Source organism: Maniola jurtina, chromosome 23 (genome assembly GCF_905333055.1).
Source record: "Maniola jurtina chromosome 23, ilManJurt1.1, whole genome shotgun sequence".
Classification (NCBI taxonomy): domain Eukaryota; kingdom Metazoa; phylum Arthropoda; class Insecta; order Lepidoptera; family Nymphalidae; genus Maniola; species Maniola jurtina.
The window spans coordinates 7020437-7047329 of record NC_060051.1 but is presented as its reverse complement, the minus strand read 5'-3'; the positions used below and the strand labels follow the sequence as shown (position 1 = coordinate 7047329).

Below are 26893 nucleotides of genomic sequence, written 5' to 3'. Positions count from 1 at the left end.
ATAATAACAACCCCTGCTACTTTTTTTTATATATTTCCATTGTACAGACACCACTTTTCTACAATTTTATTATATGTATAGATTATTGGAATTAATTGTCCAGATTTTAATTGATTAACAATTGCATGCGGAAGATTATGAACACAATAGGAAAGTCATCGGAATTTCACAACTATTCAAATTCAGGGCTTCTTTATAATGAAAGTATGAATGAGTATGAATTTTACAAAGATAATAATGTTGAAACGATCTTATCTGTTAGTGAAGTTCCATCATAATTATAATTATACGAAGGCTTTGTCAGAAGAAATCATATTTATCTATTTACAATCTTCATCAAATATCTATGTCTGTGGTTTTCCAGATTTCTGTTAAAATATTCGGTTTTAAAGTTACGCGGTCTTAAAAATTTACATACAAATCTTTGAGCCCCTGTAAATTTAAAACTACATATTTTTAGAAAAATCTAAAACACCACAGACACAGATATTAGTTTCTAGAATGTATTCGCAAAATTTCATGGACTTTGGTTGCTTAATATTCAAATGAAATTGGAACTACGATTGTATGAAGCGAGTGACGGAGACAGCCCACAACATAAGAAAAAGGTATTTTACGTTGAATTAGTCACCTGCACTCATAAATTAATATATTATTAGTATAGATAAACCACTCAAGAACTTCTAGTTTAAGATAAGAATGCATTATATAAGCAATTATTTAAATTGTTTATCGATTGGTTTTCGATTTATTTATACATCGAGTTTGCGGTGAGTTAATCGATTTTGAACCCAATTTGGATTTATTTGGACGAATGAGTGGGGATTTTTGTTGTTTAATTTCAAATGTCGTTAGGAGTTTTTGTTCTCCGTCGATTTTGTAGGAATTGGATATAAATGGATTGGTTGGTATTTTCTTGGAATTAAATGTTTTGTTTGAGACATGTACTTGTTTATTTTTATTTTGTATTAAAAAAATAGCGAGCAAACGAGCAGGCAGGTCACCTGATAATTAGTGATTACCGCCGGCCATGAACAATTTGCATCACCAGAGGTACTGCCAATGCATTGCCGGCCTTACAGGAATTTGTTGGTCCGCCTCTTGAGTAACCTCATGTTGTATTTTTAACCCCCGACCCAAAAAGAGGGGTGTTATAAGTTTGACGCGTGTATCTGTATGTGGCATCGTAGCTCCTAAACTAATGAACCGATTATAATTTAGTTTTTTTTTGGTGGCTTAATCGAGAGTGTTCTTAGCTATAATCCAAGAAAATCGGTTCAGCCGTTTGAAAGTTTTCTTTTCTAGTTACTGTAACCTTCACTTGTCTTGGGTGTTATAAATTTTTAATTAACACTTGTTAGTAATATTTAGTTGAATACACATTTTCTAATTAAAGTAACTAGCTTAGCACAGAGCCATGATAGCCTAATGGTTAAGATGTTCGCCTCCTACTCGGGAGGTCAAATCGATACCTGCCACGCGTCTCTAACGCACCAGGTGAGATTGCAGTCATAGGCTAATATGTATCTGAATTTAAAAAAAAACTTTTCAGAGTAATGTGCGTTTCAATCAATTAACAGGGCTCTCTCCGTCACTTGCTCCATACAATCGTAGTTCCAACTTCATTTGAATATTAAGCAACCAAAGTCCGTGAAATTTTGCAGACATATTTTAGAAACTAATATCTGTGTCTGTGGTGTTTTAGATTTTTCTAAAAACATGTAGTTTTAAAATTACAGGGGATCAAAGATTTGTATGTGAATTTTTAAGACCGCGTAACTTTGAAACCGAATATATTAACGGAAATCTGAAAACCACAGACATAGATATTAGTTTTGAGAATATGTCTGCAAAATTTCATGGACTTTGGTTGCTTAATCTATACTAATATTATAAAGAGGAAGCCTTTGTATTTTTGTATGTTTGTATTGAATAGGCTCAAAAACTACTGGACCGATTTCAAAATTTCTTTTACCATTACTTAGAGGGATTCTTCCGAATCCGTATAGGCTATATTCTATCCCGGAAAATAGAAAAAATAAATGTCCACCCGTGCGAAGCCGGGGCGGGTCGCTAGTATTCAAATAAATTGGAACTACGTTTGTATGAAGCGAGTGACGGAGAGACCCCTCTTAAATATCACTTGCTTTAAGGGTGAATGAAACATCAGGAGGAATATTCATTAGATTGATTAATTAGCTTTTAGCCGTAATTTCGTCTACGTGATATAGGTAATTTTAGGTAGGCCTATTGTACTCGGGAATCATATTGTATCCATCAGTGAAATATTTTTCAGATTCGAATTCGGAGCTTCGGATATTACCTACTGGTTACATCCAAATTTTACCTCCTTTATAATATTAAGTACTACAGGATGCCCGCGACTTCGTCCGCGTGGATTTAGATTTTTATAGATCCCGTGGGAACACTTTGCCTATTTCGATTACAGGGACGCATGCTACTTCGGTACCAAATTTCATACAAATCGGTTAAATGGATGGGTCTTTAGGAATCCCTCGGGAACTCTTTGATTTTCCGGGATAAAAAGAAGCCTATGTCCGTCCCCAGGATATAAGCTAACCCTGTACCTCGTCAGAATCGGTTACACTTTGGCCGTGAAAAGGTAGCAGACAGACAGTCAGACAGACACGCTTTCGCATTTATAATATTAGTATGGATAGTGTAGATGTCGAAGACGAACTATCATAATATTATATTATGCATAAATTCCCATCAACAGGTATGGCAGAAAGCTCTAAGTTAAAAAACAAAATAAGGCCACTGACTTTTTAATACTAAATCCGGTATTTGATTTTATCGATGACGTTATAAAATCATTTGTTTTGAATTGGTTAAACATCTCGAATTGATAAAGGCAGGAAATAGGAGCGGCCACATAAAACTAACTATTTTCTATAGGATCCTACTAATATTATAAACGCGAAAGTTTCGTATGTATGGGTAGATGTTTAGATGTTTGTTACTCTTTCAAACAAAAACTACTGGACGGATTTGGCTGAAATTTGGAATGGAGATAAGTCATACCCTGGATTGATACATAGGCAACTTTTTATCCCGGAAAATTATTGAGTTCCACAGAACGAAGTCGCAGGCATTAACTAGTAAAATATTAATCGTTAATTCGTGTTTGAGAAGGGTTTAGGCCAGAGTCTGCCACGCTGGCCCAATGCGGATTGGCAGACTTCACACACCTTTGAGAACATGGAGAACTCTCAGGCATGCAGGTTTCCTCACGATGTTTTCCTTCACCGTTAAAGCAAGTGATATTTAGGGTGGAGTTCACCGACTTTTAAAACGGCTGATTATTAGAAAACCGGCTGATTAAGTGATTTTTACTGTTCACCAGCACTTAACCGAGGTTTGCAGCCCTAAAACGGCCGTTTAACCTAACCGAGCGCGGAAGGGTCGTTTAACCAGGGTTTCCACATTTTTACATCTGTTGTGCCTTTGTGTACAGATCAATTTAGATTATTTTGGTTTGTCTTTGCGTTGTTCATTTCAGTAGCGTGCAACAAGTGTTTGATGTAATGATTGGAAATAATAATTACTTATCTTAATTTCCACTATATTTTGATATTTTAAAACCAACTCCGAACTGATGCGCTTGTCGTCACTTGAAAAATCACTTGTACACATTTTTGGCCCTCCATTTTAATATTGAAATTATTTTAAACACTAGAATCTCTTAAAATCATCTTCAAATGCACACACAAATAATTACGGCAACACGACAGCAAAAAATCAACAGTCCAACACGTGCAGGACACATGATCACGACTGTGACGTCGGGGCCCCGAAGTTGTAAATTTGGGACGGTTACTACCTGGCAAAATTTAGAACAATAGTGTAGTTCATCTTACCCATAGCGTCTTTGTACTTTTCCAGTTGAAAGTATTTTATTTTATGCTCCTAAATATAGGCGTCACAGTTTGTTGTGTTGAATAGTAATGACAATGTGTCTTCGCTAACGCATTGCGTTTTAGCGTTCGTTCGTAGCAGTAGCGTAGCTGAGAACAGATGGTGTTCCGCCGATTTAGTAACCATGCTACACTTTTTCGTGATGAACAGTAAATATTAAAACGGTTGTTTAAACGACGGTTTCGAAATAACCAGCTGATTTAGCAACCGTTGTTTATGTAGCTTTCGGCGAACTCCAGTCTTAGGGTGGAGTTCGCCGACTTTTAAAACGGCTGATTATTAGAAAACCGGCTGATTAAGTGATTTTTACTGTTCACCAGCACCTAACCGAGGTTTGCAGCCCTAAAACGGCCGTTTTACCTAACCGAGCTCGGAAGGGTCGTTTAACCGGGGTTCTCCCATTTTTACATCTGTTGTGCCTTTGTGTGCAGATCAATTTAGATTATTTTGATTTGTCTTTGCGTTGTTCATTTCAGGAGCGTGCAACAAGTGTTTAATGTAATGGTTGGAAATAATTACTTATCTTACTTTCCACTATATTTTGATATTTTAAAACCAACTCCGAACTGATGCGCTTGTCGTCACTTGAAAAATCACTTGTACACATATTTGGCCCTCCATTTTAATATTGAAATTATTTTAAACACTAGAATCTCTTAAAATCATCTTTAAATGCACGCACAAATAATTACGGCAACACGACAGCAAAAAATCAACAGTCCAACACGTGCAGGACACATGATCACGACTGTGACGTTCGGAGCCCCGAAGTTGTAAATTTGGGACGGTTACTACCTGGCAAAATTTAGAACAATAGTGTAGTTTATCTTCCCCATAGTGTCGTTGTACTTTTCCAGTTGAAAGTATTTTATTTTATGCTCCTAAATATAGGCGTCACAGTTTGTTGTGTAGAATAGTAAAGACAATGTGTCTTCGCTAACGCGTTGCGTTTTAGCGTTCGTTCGTAGCAGCAGCGTAGCTGAGAACAGATGGTGTTCCGCCGATTTAGTAACCATGCTACACTTTTACGTGATGAACAGTAAATATTAAAACGGTTGTTTAAACGACGGTTCCGAAATAACCAGCTGATTTAGCAACCGTTGTTTATGTAGCTTTCGGCGAACTCCAGCCTTAATTGCTTAAAACGCACATAACTGAAAAGTTAGTGGTTTCGTGCCCGGGATCGAACCCCCGACCTCCGATTAGGAGGCGGACGTTCTAACCACTAGACTATCACAGCTTCACATTGGTTCTCTTGCGGATATCTAACTCTTCCGTAATCAGGGAAAATAGCTAAGGTCTCCTACAATATCCATTGTCAGACATGTTTTGACCGCAGCACTTGGCATTGCGAAATGAGATTCCAAGGAGGATAAACTCACCGCAATATAAATAATGAAGATCATTTTACAAGTGAAAAATTAGGCATGGATTCCACTGGCAACGATCCAGAGTTCAGAGTTCTGCATTTTGCTTTCACTGTGTCTATGCATTTCTTGAATGTCTAGTCATACATTGTTTACGATTGTCAGACAAGTGTCAATTAAAAATTTATAACACCCCCGACAAGTGAAGGGTACAGTAATTAGAAAAGAGCTGATAACTTCCAAACGGCTGAACCGATTTCCTTGGATTATAGCTGAGAACACTCTCGATCAAGCCATCTTTCAAACAAAAAAAACTAAATTAAAATCGGTTCATTAGTTTAGGAGCTACGATGCCACAGACAGATACACATATACACAGATGCAGATACACACGTCAAACTTACAACACCTCTCTTTTTGGGTCGGGGGTCAAAAAGTAGCCTATGTCACTCTCCACGTCTTTTTAATTATGTCCGTGCACACAAACACGTCGATCTGTTGCGATGAGATTGTAGGACAAACCAACACAAAAATACACTTTCATATTCTTTAGGTACTATTTGTATGATGATTTTTGGCATACTCATATGAAGAATCTTTCTCATATAGTAAGTATATAGATATACTAGGTACAAGTAAAATAAAAAGATCAATAAAATTTTAAATGCAAGAAGCTCGCAAGAAGTTATTTATTTTTTGTTATGCGATGCCACTTCTAAGAATTTTAATGTCAAATCGTTGTTATATTCTAATTTCTTAGAACTATTTTGTATATCAATATATTATTTAATAGTTGAAAATGTGTCATAATATCTACATCAGTTTTATTAATGCTCTCACTGTTTTTGAGTGTTAATATGTAAAACGCTTCGAGTTTTATCATAAAACTTAATAGCAATCAAATGTTTTTCTAAATACTTTATTATCAGTGTTATTTCTTAATACAGCAGGTAACAAGAAATGCGTTGTTTTAGTCCGTGGGTATTATTATCTAAATATTACAAATGTAAATTAAAAATTTATAACACCCCCGACAAGTGAAGGTTACAGTAACTAGAAAAGAGCTGATAACTTTCCAACGGCTGAACCGATTTTCTTGGATTATAGCACAGAACACTCTCGATCAAGCCACCTTTCAAACAAAAAACTAAATTAAAATCGGTTCATTAGTTTAGGAGCTACGATGCCACAGACAGATACACAGATACACCACACGTCAAACTTATAACACCCCTCTTTTTGACTGACTGATCTATCAAACGCACAGCTCAAACTATTAGACGGGTCGGGCTGAAAGGCATGCAGATAGCTATTATGACGTAGACATCCCCTAAGAAAGGATTTTTGAAAATTCAACCCCTAAAGAGACTAAGCTAGTTGCCATGTGGTTGTCTGTTCGCGGTTTCGTCCCTGAGACTTTATGGTTCCATCAGACGGACTGCAAAACTCTATACACCTTAATTATGGCACCTTTAAAAATCAGCGTCATAAAATTCGTTGAACAGACTTGACCTTTACAAAGCTATAAAACGAAACGTTTTTAAATTACTTAATGATTATTGCCTACCTACTCTAGAAATATGTAAGGAAACATCATGTATTAGGTTATATACATAATTTTTCATTATCAAGGTAATCACTTCTCTATCGTCATGTCGAATCCATTTCACGGATTCATTGTTGTACTAGGTTATTTTACGACATACTTTTTTTTAAAAGTGCTCGTCAGCTTTAGCATAATGTAGACATGAAATTTCTACGTAGTACAAAATAAAATCATGCCTTACCATATTTATGATTTTTCATTATCAAGGTAATCACTTCTCTATCGTCATGTCGAATCGATTTCACGGATTCATTGTTGTACTAGGTTATTTTACGATATACTTTTTTTTAAAAGTCGTCAGCTTTAGCATAATGTAGATATAATATTATGGGATATCTACGTAGTACAAAATAAAATCATGCCTTACCATATTTATGATTTTTCATTATCAAGGTAATCACTTCTCTATCGTCATGTCGAATCGATTTCACGGATTCATTGTTGTACTAGGTTATTTTACGATATACTTTTTTTTAAAAGTGCTCGTCAGCTTTAGCATAATGTAGACATGGTATTTCTACGTAGTACAAAATAAAATCATGCCTTACCATATTTATGATTTTTCATTATCAAGGTAATCACTTCTCTATCGTCATGTCGAATCGATTTCACGGATTCATTGTTGTACTAGGTTATTTTACGATATACTTTTTTTTAAAAGTGCTCGTCAGCTTTAGCATAATGTAGACATGGTATTTCTACGTAGTACAAAATAAAATCATGCCTTACCATATTTATGATTTTTCATTATCAAGGTAATCACTTCTCTATCGTCATGTCGAATCGATTTCACGGATTCATTGTTGTACTAGGTTATTTTACGATATACTTTTTTTTAAAAGTTCTCGTCAGCTTTAGCATAATGTAGACATGGTATTTCTACGTAGTACAAAATAAAATCATGCCTTACCATATTTATGATTTTTCATTATCAAGGTAATCACTTCTCTATCGTCATGTCGAATCGATTTCACGGATTCATTGTTGTACTAGGTTATTTTACGATATACTTTTTTTTAAAAGTGCTCGTCAGCTTTAGCATAATGTAGACATAATATCATGGTATTTCTACGTAGTACAAAATAAAATCATGCCTTACCATATTTATGATTTTTCATTATCAAGGTAATCACTTCTCTATCGTCATGTCGAATCGATTTCACGGATTCATTGTTGTACTAGGTTATTTTACGATATACTTTTTTTTAAAAGTATAGTGCTCGTCAGCTTTAATATAATGTAGACATAATATTATGGGATCTCTACGTAGTACAAAATAAAATCATACCTTACCATCTTCATGATTTTTAAATGTGGACCAAAGCTTTATTTTCGAAAGTGTTTTACTGGTAGGTATAGTATGAATCCTTATCAAAATAAAATTGTTGGTCATCTCATTTTCCTAAACTTTTTAAAGAACTTTGAAAACATAGTACTCTAGTTACTCAGTAAAGTTGAAAACTAAAACCCGACTGCGATCGTCTTAATAAACGCTAAATATTATAGTAAAATTGTTTTTCTGTCGCTTGGTATATTTTAATGTTGTAGTACATTTATATTTATGAACTCAGAAGTTTCTCCTCTTTCATTTGACACCCCACTCGATACAACAGCAAAAAAAATAATTTTGGAGGCCCCCACTTTTTTCCATGTAACATCCGTTAGGACAATTTTTTTGGTATGAAATGTAGCCTATGTCACCCGGGAATTTACGACGAATCAATTGACACCTCATTCAACAAAATCGGCCCAGTAGTTTAGGCGCTACGGTGGAACACACAGAATCTGGATACAAACGTACACACATACATACATAGACTGCTAAAATCATAACCCTTCCTTTTGGCTTTGCCGCAGTCAGGTAAAAAATTGGCAATAATGAGGCTTGTGCCCGGCTCTGTATATGAGTTTGGGAAATATCACGTTTTTGGTTGACAAAAGTTTGAGCCCTCAACGCGGGGGTGGGTCAACTTACAATCAATTAAAATTGTGAAAGGGTAAAAAGGTAATATTTTGCTTGGCAACGTTTGCCACGTGCGCCCTGTAAAGCTCAGAGTAACTAGTCGTGACAACGTGACTGAAAAACGTTTTTCTGAAAACTTATCTGTATAGGCCTACGCCCGTAGCAACTATCTTTTATGTCATCTAGCTAAATTGTCGGTATTTTTTAACCCCCGACCCAAAAAGAGGGGTGTTATAAGTTTGACGTGTGTATCTGTCTGTGGCATCGTAGCTCCTAAATCAATGAACCGATTTTAATTTAGTTTTTTTGTTTGAAAGGTGGCTTGATCGAGAGTGTTCTTAGCTAAAATCCAAGAACATCGGTTCAGCCGTTTGAAAGTTATCAGCTCTTTTCTTCTTTCATGAAAGCAAAGTATCCAAAGACATGGCTATACACAAGTGTAAATTAAAAATTTATTACACTCCCGACAAGTGACGGTTACAGTAACAAGAAAAGAGCTGATAACTTTCAAACGGCTGAACCGATTTTCTTGGATTATAGCTAAGAACACTCTCGGTCAAGCCACCTTTCAAACAAATCGGTTCATTAGTTTAAGAGCTACGATGCCAGAGACAGATACACAGATACGCAAATACACAGATACACACGTCAAACTTATAACAGCCCTCTTTTTGGGTCGGGGGTTAAAAAAGGGAAATATTTGAAAAAAGCGTGTGACTTTCCACTTAGGTACTTGTAATTTTCACAGTATTCGAAGCTAACCTTAAAATTCCTTCTCAAGTTAATGTTTTAAAAGCAAACCGCGTAAAAATCTCAAGTTTATAAACAATTGCAGCATGAACTCTAGTTTATTCTACATTATAGTAGTTCGCCATTATTGTATTTATATCATATCGTATTTTATGACTTGTGAGTATGCAATAGATTTTGTCTTTACGTGCCTGAGAGTTCTCCATGTTCTTAAAGGTGTGTGAAGTCTGCCTATACGCTCTAGGCCAACCTGGTAGATTATGGCTTAAACGCTTCTCATTCTGAGAGGAAATCAGACCTGTGTAGTGAGAGGTCCGAGAAAGTGATGATTTTGATAAACATAAATTTACCTGAAACCAATGAGGTATTTTTGAGTATTTCTAGGCATTAAGAAAGGACTGAAACAACTGTTTCAATATTAGTTTAGGTATACACTCGTATAGGTAATTTGGCTACTAGGTAATTCGATTTTATTACGATTATTGAATTTGATTGAGGCTAAAAATAAAAATTTTATCTGCCTATATCCGTGCTATGTTAACATAACAACCTACTTATCAAATTGTAATCATAAGTAGGTATACCTACCTACTTGATTAGGTTAAAAATTGTTATTGTTTTTGCGTAGTCTAAGGTAAGCGTCAGGCTCAGGGCTTCCCCTTTAAAAATAATATAAGAAGTACTATCTAATTCGCTTCTGCTACGCGTACAATAGTTTGAATGTTATTTTCTTGTCTTACTATTTTCCCTATTTCTATTTTTATTTACCTACTAGAGGATGCCCGCGATTTCGTCCGCGTGATTTAAGATTTTTATAGATCCCGTGGGAACTGTTTGATTTTCCGGTATAAAAAGTTGCCTATTTCTAATACAGGGACGCAAGCTACTTCGGTACCAAACATACAAATCGGTTAAATGGATGGGTCTTTAGGAATCCCGCGGGAACTCTTTGATTTTCCGGAATAAAAAGCAGCCTATGTCCGTCCCCGGGATATAAGCTAACCCTGTACCTTTCGTCAGAATCGGTTACACTGTTGGGCCGTGAAAAGGTAGCAGACAGACAGACAGACAGTCAGACAAGCAGACACACTTTCGCATTTATAATATTAAGTATGGACTAGAAAGACACCTACTCTCTTCATCGTCCGCTGAATGACTCTGAGCTTTCTTATAAGGTCCATATTTAGCGACCATGTCTCGAATCCAAATACGTCATAACTGGCAACACGCACTGTTTGAGACTTTGGTCTTCAAGCACTGAGGAATTTCGGTCGAGAAGACATCTCGAAGCTTCCGTAGGAGAACTAGAGTAACCGACATACTCGTAGCTTATAGCGGGTTGCAATGCTGAAGTGGCAATAGGCAGGGCATATAGTATGAACAAGTGTAAATTAAAAATTTATAACACCCCCTACAAGTGAAGGTTATAGTAACTAAAAAAGAGCTGATAACTTTCAAACGGCTGAACCGATTTTCTTGGAGTATAGCTAAGACCACTCCCGATTAAGCCACCTTTCAAACAAAAAAAAACTAAGTTAAAATCGGTTCATTAGTTTAGGAGTTACGATGCCACAGACAGATACACAGATACACAGATACTCCCGTCAAACTTATAACACCCCTCTTTTTGGGTCGGGGGTTAAAAATCGATAGATGTTGGGGTCCCAAGCTGCTGGAATGGAGACCTCGTACAGCAAAACGCAGCGTTTGAAGACCTTCCACTAGGTGTACGTACGACATTAAACGGGTAGAAGGGAGCCGCTGGATTCAGGCGGCGCAAAACCGTGGCGTGTGGAAGTCCCTACAAGAGACCTATGTCCATGGACGTCTATCGGTTGATGATGATGGTGATGATGATGATGTGGACATAATATATCTAATACTAGCTGATACCCGCGACTTCAAGAGCCTCAATAGCGCAACCGGTAAAGGAGTGGACTGAAAACCGAAAGGTTGACGGTTCAAAGTTTAAACCCCGCCCGTTACACTATTGTCGTACCTACTCCTAGCACAAGCCTGACGCTTAGTTGGAGAGGAAAGGGGAATATTAGTCATTTAACATGGCTAATATTCTTATTAAAAAAAAAAACTTCGTTCGCGTGGATGTAGGTTTTAAAATTCCCGTGGGAACTCTTTGATTTTCCGGGATAACAAGTAGCCTATGTGCTAATCCAGGGAATCTATCTCCATTCTAAACAGCCCAATCCGTCCAGTAGTTTTTGCGTGGAGGAGTAACAAACATACACACACACACACACACACACATACAAACTTTCGCCTTTATAATATTAGTGTGATTATGTCCATTTCAGTACCCATGCATGAGAGAAAAGGTACGCTAATCACCTCACTTATAAATAAAACTATGACGCAGTTATGTACCAACCTAATGAATATTAACTTGGCAAGCTGGAGTACCGCCAAGCCGTCTAGTCGAGCCTGAATAATGGCTTGAGCTGTGTCGTGATGGCGTTTAGAGAATTATGAAGGTTCTTTCAAGGTTTTACTATTTTTAGGGTTCCGTATCTCAAAAGGAAAAACGGAGCCCTTATAGAATCACTTTGTTGCCTGTCTGTCTGTCCATCTGTCGTGTCAGTCAAGAAAACCTGTAGAGTACTTCTCGTTGACCTAGAATCATGAAATTTGGCAGATAGGTAGGTCTTATAGCGCAAGTAGAGGAAAAAATCCGAGAACTGTCTGTTAATTTCGTCAAAAATTCTGTCTGTCTGACTTGAATATCTGTGCTAATTTCGTCAAAATCAGTTAAACGGATCATCGGATGTGCCGTGAAAAGCTAGCAGACAGACACACTTTCTCATTTATAATTTTTATCTTCCATATCTAACCATCGTGGATTACATAGGTACTCAAATTCATTAAATCCTAAAAGCTTTATTAGAAGCTTATTTTAAGGAGAATCTAAATATAAAATAAAAGAAAAAGCTGACTGACTGACTGACTGACCTATCAACGCCCATTTCAAACTGGCTGAAAGCAATTACCGTAGACATTCGCTAAGGATTTTTGAAAATTCCACCCCTAAGGGGGTAAAATAGAGGTAATCCACGCGAACGAAATCGCGCGCACGAACTAGTTGTGTTATAAGCAGTCGGGTAAAGTAAATAAAGTAACCTACATTTTGATTCTCAATCGAGACTTCTAGATTACCGATTGCCCTAGTCTTAAGTAATTACCACATTTTTTTTGTAAACCTTGACAGTTAATATTCTTATTTAATTCATTTTTAAAGGGGTCTCTTCACAATTGTCAGCAAATTACTCCCCAAATATTTACTGTATATTTTAAAACTCAATTTGCAGCATTTGCTAACGAATTGAATATTACTGATTTGAGTCTGACTTACTGACCGATTTTACTAACTCATTAAAATTTAACACAAATGTCATTAACCTTTAAACGTGTTTTTGGTTGTATTGTAATAATATTATGACCAATGACCATGTTATTTTTTGTAATATTTAATCACTTCATGTTTTTATTATAAATTTATCTAGTACACAGGATTAGGTGTAATACTAATCGACAATTCTATAAAATAAACTTTAATCTAAATTAAAACTTAAAAAAAAAATATATACTAGAATTTTAAATTAAGTAAATCTAAAACCTCATCCAGACCATCGCAGCGAGGCATTGTACCCTAGATGCTAGCAGCATTACAGCACCCTTTGGATGGCCAAACTAATTCTTTGACCAAGGTAGCCGCCAGCTCTCGGGTCCCCGGTTGAATATTTAATCTAGTTAAAAATAATTTATTACAATGACTAGCCGATGCCCGCGACTTCGCCCGCGTGAATTTAGGTTTTTCGAAATCCCGTGGGAACTCTTTAATTTTCCGGGATAAAAAGTAGCCTATGTGCTAATCCAGGATATTATCTATCTCCATTCCAAATTTTAGCCAAATCCGTCCAGTAGTTTTTGCGTGAAGGAGTAACAAACATACACACAAACACACATATAAACTTTCGCCTTTATAATATTAAGTGTGATATAGTTTCGATATAATCATCTTCTACAGCATAATTGTAGTCCACTGCAAGACTGAGGTCTCTTCATTAGCACACCATATACTTCTGCTTCTGTTGAGCTGCATTTCCCGCTGCTTTTTCGATATCGTCGCGCCATTTTGCACGTGGTCGGCTGTCTTACGATACTTCGATATAATATACTAACCTACATTGTTAGGTATTACCAGTTTAGTATATGCTTACAATGTAGAGTTAGCAATAAAAGTGAATATTATAAGCAGGATTTAGTGCTATCAGAGTAGATACCACTTTCCAAGGCACTCGAGTTGCTATAGTAGCTTCATTTAATAATGATTGATAGCCTCGATTTGACTTATGAATATTACCTTCGCTTAGATTAAACTAGAGATATAATATTTGCGTAAAAACTGATAGGAATGTCCGATGCAAGTATATTGGTTCCTATGTGTTAAATCCTTTTTTCTTTTTTTTTGAGGACGCCTGATAGACACCACTTGTAGTGTTACTTATTCCTTTACTTCTTAACTAATGTTCTTCATGTCTAATAAAGGGTTTATTTTACTTAAATCACTGACATTCTTATATTAATAACTAATTTTTCTTTAATAGCGCTGTGACCATGACGCAAAAGAGCTTGGTTTTGACATTCATCAAAATCACCATCATTTAGACCTGTAGACGTCCACTTCTGGATACCTTTCAGCTTCACAACGACAGCTTCACACCCAGTCCTCAGCCTTCCTCAACCAGCCTCTCTCTTTATGGGGTCGGTCAATCTGTTAGAGGACACTCTACACTATGCTTACTTATTCGTCTCCACTCTAGAACTTTCAGTTCCAGCAACCATCACACCTACGATAAACATGATATTAAAAGTTGCTAATCATAACTGTTCTTTACTACTTCACTCCAGTCAACTTTCATTTCATTTATTTATTTCATTGCTGTCATGCTAATGCTATGCACTTTTCTGAGGGCTTGCACGTAATTTTTTAGTCTTTTGAAATTAAGATATAATTATGTTATAAATATGTAGTTAATACGTTACGCAAACTTACGGTCGAACTCTGCAATGTTATGTAACTTTTTTTTAATAAATCGATAAAAGTTTAAAAAACAAAGACACGTTTCAAGTTACGTTTCGTAATAAGTTACAGTGCATCGCGTAACGTTATCTAATTTATGAAACCTAACGTTATTTAACTTATACATTTGTAAAAAGAAATATTAAATATCAGGCGCCGCTTTCGACTTCGTTCTTTTAGTTTAAATTCTTGAAAACCCCGTGGTAATTCTTTGGATTTTCGGGGTAAGAAGTATTACCCACATATATTACACCCACATACCTACATATACATAGACATTATACCCACAGCTTGCATTCTGAAGATGGATGCTATCCGTCTCCACTAAACGTCAAAATCAGTTAAATGGATTATGGATGGGCCGTGAAAAGCATTTCTCGCAGTTTAATGTTGTATTGTAGTAACATTATTGGAAACTACTTTAAGTACATAATAAAAGAACGAATTAACCGGACAAGTGTAAGAAGACCCTCAGAGAAAATTAAATAACCAAAAAGTGGTTGGGTGTCGCAAGTGGTCCCGTGAACGGTTCAGTGGGCCTTTCGCAATGGCTTTCACAACTGTAAACAATCTCTGCCTCGGGAAATAAGGGCCACTTTTTACGACAAATACTCGTAGACTTAGATCACACTACAGACTTTATGTTTAGAAACTTTTAAGTCATAGTTTAAACCAGGGGTCTCCAAACTTTGAAGCTTTAGGGCCATAATGATTTTATCAGTATGTTCCAAGAGCCAAAACAGTTTAAATTTTCCACCCTTAATTATATTTCTAGCTAGACTAGTCACAAAGTGCGCGACCTAAGCAAATATACCTACGCTTTTTTTGCATTTCAATTACTTAACATTATTTATTAAGGTACCATAAGGTACCTATTAAATTCAATCTTCGACGATTTGGTCGAATTTAGTATATTATGAACAAAATAGAAGGTAAAGAACATAAAATTCTTCTAGCGGCATGTCGTTAGTGTGCTCTTAGACTTATTGCACTACCATTCTTTGGAAACCTACTATAAGTACTAAGTACGGTATTTACTTTCGTTTGAAATAATTAAGTAGATTACTTGACATACATATTTAGTTTTTGCAATTTATTTTACTATACAAATTTATAAAACGTGTCGTTCAACAAATAACTACTTACCACTGACACGTGTGTCAATGTTAGTTAAACAAACTTTAGTAGTAATTTCACAAACAAACGTTCACACACACTTGCTTGCTTGCGGGCTTTGGGCACACAGTTCAGTCTGTCTATAGGTTTACTTGACAGACACGACGGACGGACGGACAGACAGTCAACAAAGTGATCTTTTAAGGTTTCCGTTTTTCCTTTTGAGGTATGGAACCCTAAAAAGGAAAAGGCGACTGATTGATTGACTGATCTATCAACGCACATCTCAAACTACTCGACGGGTTGAGCTGAAAGGCATGCAGAATGCAGATGGCTATTATGACGTAGACACCGCTAAGAAATGGTTTTTAGAAAAACTAATGCAAACACGTGTAGAAATGTAGTTATTTGTGGTAACATAATTGTCTATTATAATAAAATGTCAACATATAAACGTTTTCAAAGAGCCATTGTTCTGAACATTTGACGTATGAAATGTTGTGCATGGTTAACCGTGATCTCATGCTTGTGAACTTACCGTAATTGAGTCGTTACAGATCTATGTAGTCCTAGTACTTTATGTGGTTTGGTTTGTTAGTTTAAATGTATAAAAGAAAAAGGTGAAATGAATGACTGACTGATTGACTAAATGACTGATTCACTGATTGATTGATTGACGGATCTATCAACGCACAGCTCGAATAGTTCCCACGGGATTCAATCTAATCTAAATCCACGCGGACGAAGTCGCGGGCATCATCTAGTAATATTATGAATGGAAAAGTGTGTCTGTCAGTTTGTCTATCTGCCTGTCTGTCTGCTAGCTTTTCACGGTTCATCTGTTTAACCATTTTTGACGAAACTTGGTACGGAGATACCTATACCTACGAACGGGAATAATTTTATAATACTTACCTTTTTTCATTGAGAATTGTAATGTTTAGTTTATTTTTAAAAACTATAAGTAAATGAAAGATGGGCTGTCCACAGCCCGACGGAAAAAAACAATTTAGTTTTTTTAAATGCCCAGAAAAATGAACTCACTTGTAAGTTTGAATCCAAGCCCTCAACAGAATTTGTACCAATTTTAGGTGCCGGAAGTCTGAAATTACCATAAACTTTTTAGAAACCCAAACAATAATGGTGTGACCACAGAATTCTAAAGAATAAAAAGAAATAATTGTATCTGCCTTTCTGTAACGTGAGAAAGAGACATGTTTATTAATAATATAATAAGTATATAACTGTGCCACACAATACAATGTGTTTGATTTTGTACACAACTTCTAAGCTAAATTATAATGACAGGTTTAAATAAATATATTGCTATCCCTTTTATAATGTTCTCTGCGGAAAAGGATAGCTATAATGCTTAAATAATAGCAGCGCCAGGAAAACGCTTGTCGTGGTGTGGCAAAACCAGAAATAAGGTTCCAATTCAGCATAACGCTGTACGCCTCGCAATAAATACAAGAGTAAACAGCGCTAATTTTCATCTGAAACCTCATCCAGGTAACCCATATTATCTCTAGCATCCAAACTAAAGGAAATTAAACCGTAACTTAATACGAATACGATTTTTTTTACAACAACGCAAGAACAACACACACTCATGGCACTAGTACAGTACAATCGTAAAACTGTGGCACTAATCATCTGCGTAGCGACAAGTTCACGTATCTTTATCATTTCTATACTTAATCTTAATTCTGTGGCTGTGGCAGTATAAGTACGAGTAAAATGTAAATACCCCCATGAAAGGTCAAGAGTGAAACGTTTATGCAATGTTAAGATGAATGAAATTACTCTATTGTTACACGAAAATAATAGTTTGTGTTTCACAATAAACAGACATGACAGTCCCAACGCGCTGGCCGGCTCACTAGGTACTGAGCTTGAGTCTCTTGCTCAGACTGTGAAGGGTTTTGGCATTGTCCACCACGCTGGCCAAGTGAGGATTGGATGACTTCACAAACTTTTGGGAACATTATGGAGAACTTTCAAGCATGGAATTTTCTTCACGATGTTTTCTTTCACCGTTAAAGCAAATGATATTACATCAAAAAAATTAAAGGTGCGTGCATGGTATCGAACCATCGACCTCCGATTAGAAGGCCTACGTCAACTAACCACTAGGCTATCGCCGCTATACAGTATCTAAGAATATTGTCATAGAGATATTCATAAGTACTTAGGTATATCTAAATTCTACTTCGATAAACAATAAATTATAATTTATAAGATGGAACATGGGAAAATCTTATAATTACGTGAAATTACATAAGTATTTTTTATTATTTATAATCTGATAAATAATCTGACAAAAAATAATGTTTCCTTGCTCATTATATAATACGTAAGAGTATGTACACGTCATAATGTACAAAGTCCGATTCGTACTTGGCCGATTTTCTTACGAACATGTACATTTTGACTGAATTGCCTAGAATTGAGTGGTTTCAATTGCCCGTGTAAGCGCGCCTTTAGTTTAGACAGCGAAATGCCCAGCGTCCTTCAGTGCAATTTGCAGTAACGACGCGACGAGCGAAAGATAATACTGCAAGAACACGAGCACTTCCCATTCCGCAGACGGGAAATGTAGTTTTGCTGCGTGGGAACTGGGAACTGAGTATTTCACGATATTCTTAGTAGGTGCGAGTAGATAGTACAATGCGAATCAATGGGATCAGGGATTTAAACAAGTGTAAATTAAAAATTTATAACACCCCCGACAAGTGAAGGTTACAGTAACTAGAAAAGAGCTGATAACTTTCAAACGGCTGAACCGATTTTCTTGGATTATAGCTAAGAACACTCTCGATCAAGCAACCTTTCAAACAAAAAAAACTAAATTAAAATCGGTTTATTAGCTTAGGAGCTACGATGCCACAGACAGATAGACAAAGATACACACGTCAAACTTATAACACCCCTCTTTTTGGGTCGGGATTTAATAAAAATCAACTGTCACATGTATAAAAGATCATCGCTTGCCTTCTATTATTGAACGAGTCAGAAAAATGGCACATTTTTACCGACCAATCTTATATGTGTCTCCCTCAAGTGACTCGACACTTGGCGAAGTGCATTGTCCTAGGCTGGCACTACAAAAAGCCACCATACAAGAAAACAGCTCGTAATAATTGTTATAAGGACTACATAGAATAGATACATAGAAGACTTTATTGCACACAAGAAAAAAACCAAGACAAAATAAGAAACTATAAACTAAAACCAATCGTATGCAAAGGCGGTCTTATTGCTGAAAGCGATCTCCACGAGGCAACGTTTGCTGAAAGGAGAGACTAGGTTTGTATGCTAGGCTTGTATAGCTACGACTGTAAGAAAGAAAGAAAAACGTTTATTCAATAGAATTAGTATTATTAGTTTCGTTTAGAGCCTCAATAGCTCAACCGGTAAAGGAGTGGACTGAAAACCGAAAGGTCGACGGTTCAAACCCCGCCCGTTGCACTATTGTCGTACCTACTCCTAGCACAAGCCTGACGCTTAGTTGGAGAGGAAAGGGGAATACTAGTCATTTAACATGGCTAATATTCTTTAAAAAAAATATATATAATAATAATAAACTCCAGTCCTAGCCTCCCATCATACAAAAAAGCTGGTATGAATCCTCCTTGCGATATTTTATCACCCACAAAGACTTGACACAATTTAGTAAGTAGGTGTAACTAAATCACTTAATATCTTCCGCTCTAATACCGTTTCAGTGTCAATAACTTTGTATGGCTTCCATCAAGGCACCTCTAGAGTCTAGAGGTACTCAGGTAACCTACTCAAACTTTTATTAAATCGTACCTACTACGAAAGGATTTTGAGTTTACGTCGTTCTACCTACCATAAATGAATGAATGTTGTCTGTCTGTCTGTCTGTCCGGAGGGTACTTCCCGTTGACCTAGAATCACCTTTGGTAGGTAGGTGGGTCTTATAGCACAAGTTAAGGAATAAATCCGAAAACAGAATTTGTGCTTACATCACAAAAAAATTAAAAGGCGTGTCTCCTCACAGCAAAACGGAGTCCTTTTACCTTGACTCCCACTTTCCGGAATATATCTATTAATATCACTGATCACATTGATCTCCTAGGTCTCGACGTCTCGGCTAACATCAACTTCGGAAAATCCATAGAAGCCAAAGCCAAGACTGCCGCAAAAAAACTAGGCATTCTTAACAAGGACAAGCAGTACTTCACGTCGCGCCAACTGATTACTTTATATCAAGCACAAGTCAGGTCGTGCATGGAGTACTGCAGTCACCTCTATGATGGCTCTGCTAAGTACCAACTAGTAGCTCTGGATGCCGTTGACCGTCGAGCTAGGAGACTCATTGGCGAAGACTCTCCTTTGTTGGCGAAACTTCAAAGTCTCGATCACCGCCGTAAGGTCGCCGGCTTATCGGTGTTTTACAGGATATATTTCGGAGAGTGTGCACAGGAACTTTTCGATCTTGTCCCTTCTTCACCATTTTACCACCGCACCGCAAGACGTCGGGCGAGTTTCCATCCTTATGTCGTCGACATTCCATCTACACGCACGAAACGTTTTGCGTCTTCATTCCTCATACGCATGGCTAAGGTTTGGAATACTCTCCCGCGATCTGTGTTTCCTACCAATTACAATCCGGGTATCTTTAAAACAAGAGTGAATAGGCACCTTCTAGGTAAACGCGTCCCATCTTAGACCACATCATCACTTTCCATCAGGTGTGATTGTGACTAAATCACATATAGATGGCGCTGTTGTCATTAACTTGCGGTTGCACATAAAAACATTAAAATATCTTGTGCGATGGTGCGGAACCCTTTGTATGCGAGTCCGACTCGCACTTAACCGGCTTTTTTCTTGTGACGTAGAAAACCGTTAAAAAAACTATTTTATTCTATTCTAAGTTGTATCTGTATTGTTGCAGGCATGGTTGGAGCACCCGATGTCGTCAAGCCTTCTGAGAAAGTTGAATCCTACTCGCCTCACATCAACGGCAACCCGATATTCACCATCAGCGGTAAGTGGTCATCATCTGTATGCTATACAAATAAAAGGACCAACTGACTGACTGCTGGTCATCCAAGACTGACTGACATAAATAGCTCAAACCTAGACTTAGGAAGTTGAGATTTTCCTTGCAGGTTGAAATATTAATAATACTAGTAATGGCCTTTCTTCTCAAATTGCCGGAAGGGTGGTAACTTGCCACGGCTGAAGCCTCCCACTAGACCAAACAAGAAATTTGGAAATTATAAAATTTCAAAGCCCAGCTAGGAATCGAACCCGCAACCTCCCATTAATAAGACCAATAAGTACCACTTCGCCAGGGAGGCCGTCAAAACATGCTAACTACTACATGAGGCAGTCGAACGAAATATTATTGTTGATGCAGATTCAATCAATCAGCCTGTTTGCGTCCACTGCTGGACATAGGCCTTCCCGAGAGCGCCACCACACACGATCCTCCGCCTTCCTCATCCACCCACTTGTCGCTATCTTCTTAAGGTCATCAGTCTAAATGCAGATTGTAGACGTGTTTATTCTACTCACAAATCACTACCTTATAAATGCGAATGTGTTTGTTTGTTAGTTTGTGTTTCAATCACGTCGCAACAGAGGAAGGGACCGAAGTAATCTTTAGCATGGACATAGTTAAAGACCTGGAGAGTGACATAGGCTATTTGTATCTCGGAATATCGACCTTGGGATTTTTAAAACCTAAATCCACGCGAATGAAGCCGCGGGCAAAATCTAAAAGATACTTACCTACTTATTACTTACTAGCCGATGCCCGCGACTTCGCCCGCGTGGATTTAGGTCTTTCGAAATCCCGTGGGAACTCTTTGATTTTCCGGGGTAAAAAGTAGCCTGTGTGCTAATCCAGGACATTATCTATCTCCATTTCAAATTTCAGCCAAATCCGTCCAGTAGTATTTGCGTGAAGGAGTAACAAACATACACACACACACACACACACACACACACACACACACACACATACAAACTTTCGCCTTTATAATATTAGTGTGACTATTATTCAATCTATTTCATTTCATTTCATTTATTTATTGAACGGACAACAAAAATCCATTTTAGTGTTAGTAACGATAAAAACTTAAAAACTATGTTAGTACTTAATTAAAAAAAGGGATTTAGTCCTCTGCATAAGTTTCCGCAGCAGAGGACCGACCATCCATCTTATCATTAATCATGCGTATCTATCTATCTATCACTAATCTATACGTACGTAGGTATATTATGTAAGAAAATAAGAGCCAGTTGTTTTATTATTTTTAAAACAGATTATTATGATTTATGGATTAATAAATAATCAATATAGTACATAATACTTATTGCAATATTTTATCACGATAACCTATTACATTACTTGTAAGTTGTACATTATATCTACATTTTATCTTTAGCCTCACTAAGCTATCACAGCTTATCGCGGTCCAAATTTCGTAAAAACGTTTGAAAGGATGATTATTGATTACTCTTTAAAAATCCCTTGGATTCACCATGATCTATGAATGCAATTTACAGCATCAAGGTTGCAGAGTTGGGTCCTTGAGTTCAACGATAAGGTTACTTGTTAGATACTTACCTCCGATTAAACTTACAGTCAAGGCCCTGAAAATTTATATAAATAAAACATTACTGCAAGAAGTTTACATAGAAATTACTGTAATCATGGAAAATAAATGGTAGGTAACGACGCGACGGAAGTTACCGGTTAAGTAAAGCCGTTTTTAATATTATATCTCTGTTAGTGATAGAGGAATAAGTAAAAACATTATTTTGTTGTGAAATACACGAATTAACTACGGTACCTAAAGTAACGAAAACTGAAGTTACATCTCATACAATAAAACCGGTCAAGTGCGAGTCGGGTCCGCTCTTTTAGGGTTCAGTACATAATTTATTATGATCATCATATGACAGACAGACAGACAGCAGAGTGACATTAATAGGGCTCCGTTTTTCCCCTGGGGGAATGTAGATTTATAATGTAGACAAGTAGTAAGGTCGGATTTTTCGGAATTTCCAGGGGCGCGAAGCCTGAAATTATAACGAAAAAATCGGTCAAGTGCGAGTCGTACTCGCATACGAACCACTGTACAAGAAATAACACTTTTTAATTTTCATTTGATGGATATTTTGAAATTTTTACTATTCCTAAAAAGGAAGTAGATAGACCAAACAAATAAAACCAGTGTTATATATTAGTTTATGGCTTCTTCGCTATTTATTTTTCTAAATAAGATAGTTCAGATAATGTTCTAATAAATTAAATAAATCTAATTCAAAGATTCAGAACAATAATAATTTTAATCAATTCTTGTATATTCAGACAATACCTTTTTAGATTTGCAATTTGCATGAACATATTTTTATTGTATCTACCTAAATATAGCTACCTATTTGAATAAGTTGAATTGGAAACATAATGAAATTAGGTTCAGAAAGAAAAGTAACAGTAAGTAATGTTTAAAAAAATCGTAACTCTAATGTTGAAACTCTGATAAATTCTAATTATGTAAATGGGTGTGTGTTACTTAGTTGTTAAATCAATGATAACTTTATGTCACACTAATTAAAACATTAATAAGCGACGAAGCAGTATAAACAAGACAAGAAAGTCATTATCAAATGTAAACAGAGTGGGTAAACCGTTTTATCACGTCACAATTCTAAAATTCAATGTCAAACTTGCAAGTGAATGCAATAATTACTTTAGTAGGTACTTCGATTCGAATGGTACGCGCCGAACTTAACTGACGTGCAACGAAAATGTAATTTAAAAAGATATGTGTTAAATCTACAGAAATGCGTTAAATCTAAAGAAATCCATTAAATCTAAAGAAATTGTTTGCTAGTTAAAAGTATTGTGTGTTAAAAGTTGGTAATTAAAACCTAGGAATAAGTTAAAATATGAAAAATAACCACGCCTTTTTAATCTTGTTGTTTGCTGAAAAAATGTGATTATTCAAAAGTAAATTGTTTTAAAACTTAAAGTATTGAATTCAAAGGGGATTAAAAGTGATCAAGTCGAAATAAATAAGTGTTTTGATGTGATAATGTGAACTGTTTTTATGCAAAAATGTAAAAACGATGTTTTTTTCAAATAGTTAATTTGCATGTAGCAAAAAATCAAGGTTTCAAGTAGTTAAGTGTCACTGATTTGATATTTCGTACAATGAAAGTTACTGTAACTGATTTATTAAAAGCTAAGTAGGTAAGGTATTAAGTTTCAACCATGTTTCGACATGTAATCTAAATATGTAAGAAGTCGGTTAAAAAAGTCCTGACTCACTGCCTGAATCATCAACGCCCAGCCTTGGACCTAGAAAGCTGAAACTTTTGCAGTTTCGCTTTATAATGTAGACAAGAATAAGGCCATATTTTTAATTAATTTAGTTTTAGCTGGGTGAAGCCTTGTGGTTAACCTGCATGCCTGAGAGTTCTTCATAAAGTAACAGTGTGTGAAGTCTGCCAATCCGCACTTGGCCAGCGTGATGGACTATGACCTAAATCCCTCTCATTCTGAGTGGAGGCCCGTGCTCAGTAGTGCACCCGTGATGAGGATCATGATGATGATGATGCTGAATCTATTAAAAAAAAAGGAATCATCAAGTGTTGAGATGTTATGTCGCAAAAAAAAACTAAAAACAGAATCCTTCGGTATCTATTTATCGACTCAATTTTTTCAATTTATAGGCAACTAAAAAATGAGAACAGGGAATCTGAAATAATCTCAAGTTATTCTTTATTTAGTAAAATACTGAGTTAGGAGTAAAATAAATATATATACTTAAGTATAAACTATTTAGAAGTTTTACGTCATAATTTAATACGAACTTTTTTCAGGCAAAATTTTCAATTGCATTTTTTATCTATGAAATTAATCAAATCAGTGACAGTCAACTTGGCACTGGGTTAAAACTTGGCTAAAACTTGGTTAAAGAAATGTGATCTGTGAATGAAGCAAACTTTTTCCCTCGGACTTTTTGTGTTGGAAAACCCAACCTCCAACATCCGTATTTAAATCTAAATTCTTTGTAAATGTTAACAATAGTGGTGTTTGGTAATTTGAACTAAATCGTCGTGTAGAAAGTGGCCGAGTTATTTGTGAAAAATGCCCAATTATATGAGCACGAATTTGGAAATGACCGTGCGTAAATGTTGGAGGAAGATGCACGGATATACTATTATTGGTAAATATTTTCTATGAATTCTAACATTTCTATAATCATAGTAGGTAAGTATCAATCGAAAGTGTGTTTGTTTGTATGTCCTTCAATCACGCCGCAACGGAGCCACGGATTGGTATGATTTTTTGCATGGATCTAAAACCTGGAGAGTGACATAGGCTACTTTTTATACCGGAAAATCAATGAGTTCCCAGGGGATTGTAAAAACCTGAATCCAGGCAAATGAAGTAGCGGGTATCAGCTAGTAAACTTAATAAATAATCCATACTAAGTACTAACCTAACACAAGCTGATGCTCGCAACTTAATCCGTGTGAATTTAGCTTTTCAAAAGTCCCATGGGAACTCTTTGATTTTCCTAGATAAAAAGTAGCCTATTGTCACTCTCCAGGTCTTCCACTATATTCATGACAAAAACCAGCTCCCTTCTTTGCTCCATTGTAGCGTGATTGACGGACAAACCATCAAACAAACACACTTTCGCATTTGTTATGAGTAGTAGTGATCATAAACTAGTGGCAATGGGCAAGGAATATAGTTTGAAAAATTGGTAGACGTTGGGATCCCAAGGTTGGAATGGCAACTTCGCAGCGTTGGAAGACCCCCCACTAAGTGGACGTACGACATCAGGCGAGTCGTAGGAGCCGCTGGATCCAGGCGGCGCAAGATCTATCTTTGTCCAGCTGTAGACGTCAATCGGTTCATAATGAAGCAAAATTTGCTAGTCTATTGTTGAGATCTACCACAGTGGCCGAAATTCGTCCGAGGGGTACATTAATCGCTGCCGTCACGCGTTCTGTTCGACCAATCCTTGATCTTACAAACTTGTTTACACAATCGCACGTTGTCACTTGTTGATATAATAGTATAAAATGTAAACTTTCAGTTCATGTGATAACGTCACAGAACGCATTCAATGACATGCGGTATGCGCTCTTATCTTTATTCTGTACACTATTGCATGTGCGTTGAGAAAATTGCTATGTCAGGTGCAATTCTCGAAGGGGATTTTCCTTGGTGACAATGTTGCTATCTTCACCGTTATTATCCGTGGTCCCTTCCTTAGTGTCTGGAAGGTACCACAGGTATTTTCCGTAGGTACCTCAAAAGAAAAAAGAAACCATTATAGGATCACTTCGTTGTCTGTCTGTTAATTCGGGGAATCAGAACGTAGGTATAGTCGGGAATTGCGTATCAGCAAGCGCAGTGTGAGACGACCTCCGACCCGCTGAACTAACGACCTTAAGAGGATAGCGGGAAGTGGGTGGATGAGGAAGGCGAAAGATCGTGCGTGGTAGTGCGCTCTTAAAAAGGCCTATGTCCAGCAGTGGACGCAAACAGGCTGATTGATTGATTGAAACCCTATAGGGTTACTTTACTATACTTCTTCCCATTATACTCTTTCCTATACTATACTTCCTTTTGACCTAGAATCATGGGCAGGTAGCAATGTCACAAGCAAAGGGGAAAATCTTGGGAAAATCCGAAAACCGTGATTTTGTTTTTCACCATATAATTTTTAGTAAATCATATCGAGATGGCGCTGTCAGTCATTAGAATAGAATAGAATATAGGTATATGTATAACGTATTAGTTATACATCTTTCATTATTTTGTAAAGCTTGTAGGCATGAGATATAAAGTGCGACCTTCCGCAATTTATCATCGGGACACTTCGTGATAAAGGTGTGAAAACACTTATAAAAATAATTACTACAGATATTAAGTGTCTTCAATGTATATGATTAGTAATAGGTACCTACTGGGTACCTAGGCTTAGGCTCACCTATTTAAAAACTTCATTGTCTAATCAAGGATAAAGACGTAAGCGAAGACCTAC

At 36.6% G+C, this 26893-nt stretch overlaps 1 protein-coding gene across 2 annotated transcripts in view; it reads left to right on the top strand.

The window, feature by feature from the left end:
• Positions 1–26893, top strand: part of LOC123877401 (solute carrier family 41 member 1-like) — a 55274-nt gene that overhangs the window by 10059 nt on the left and 18322 nt on the right. Inside the window, exon 2 of one of the 2 annotated variants that reach the window (XM_045924162.1) lies at positions 20764–20856. In XM_045924162.1, coding sequence (XP_045780118.1) covers positions 20766–20856 — 91 coding nt within the window. In that variant the 5' untranslated portion in view covers positions 20764–20765. Of the gene's footprint in view, positions 1–20763; positions 20857–24715; positions 25058–26893 lie in introns of those variants that run through there. The other variant, XM_045924163.1, reaches the window with a different exon arrangement.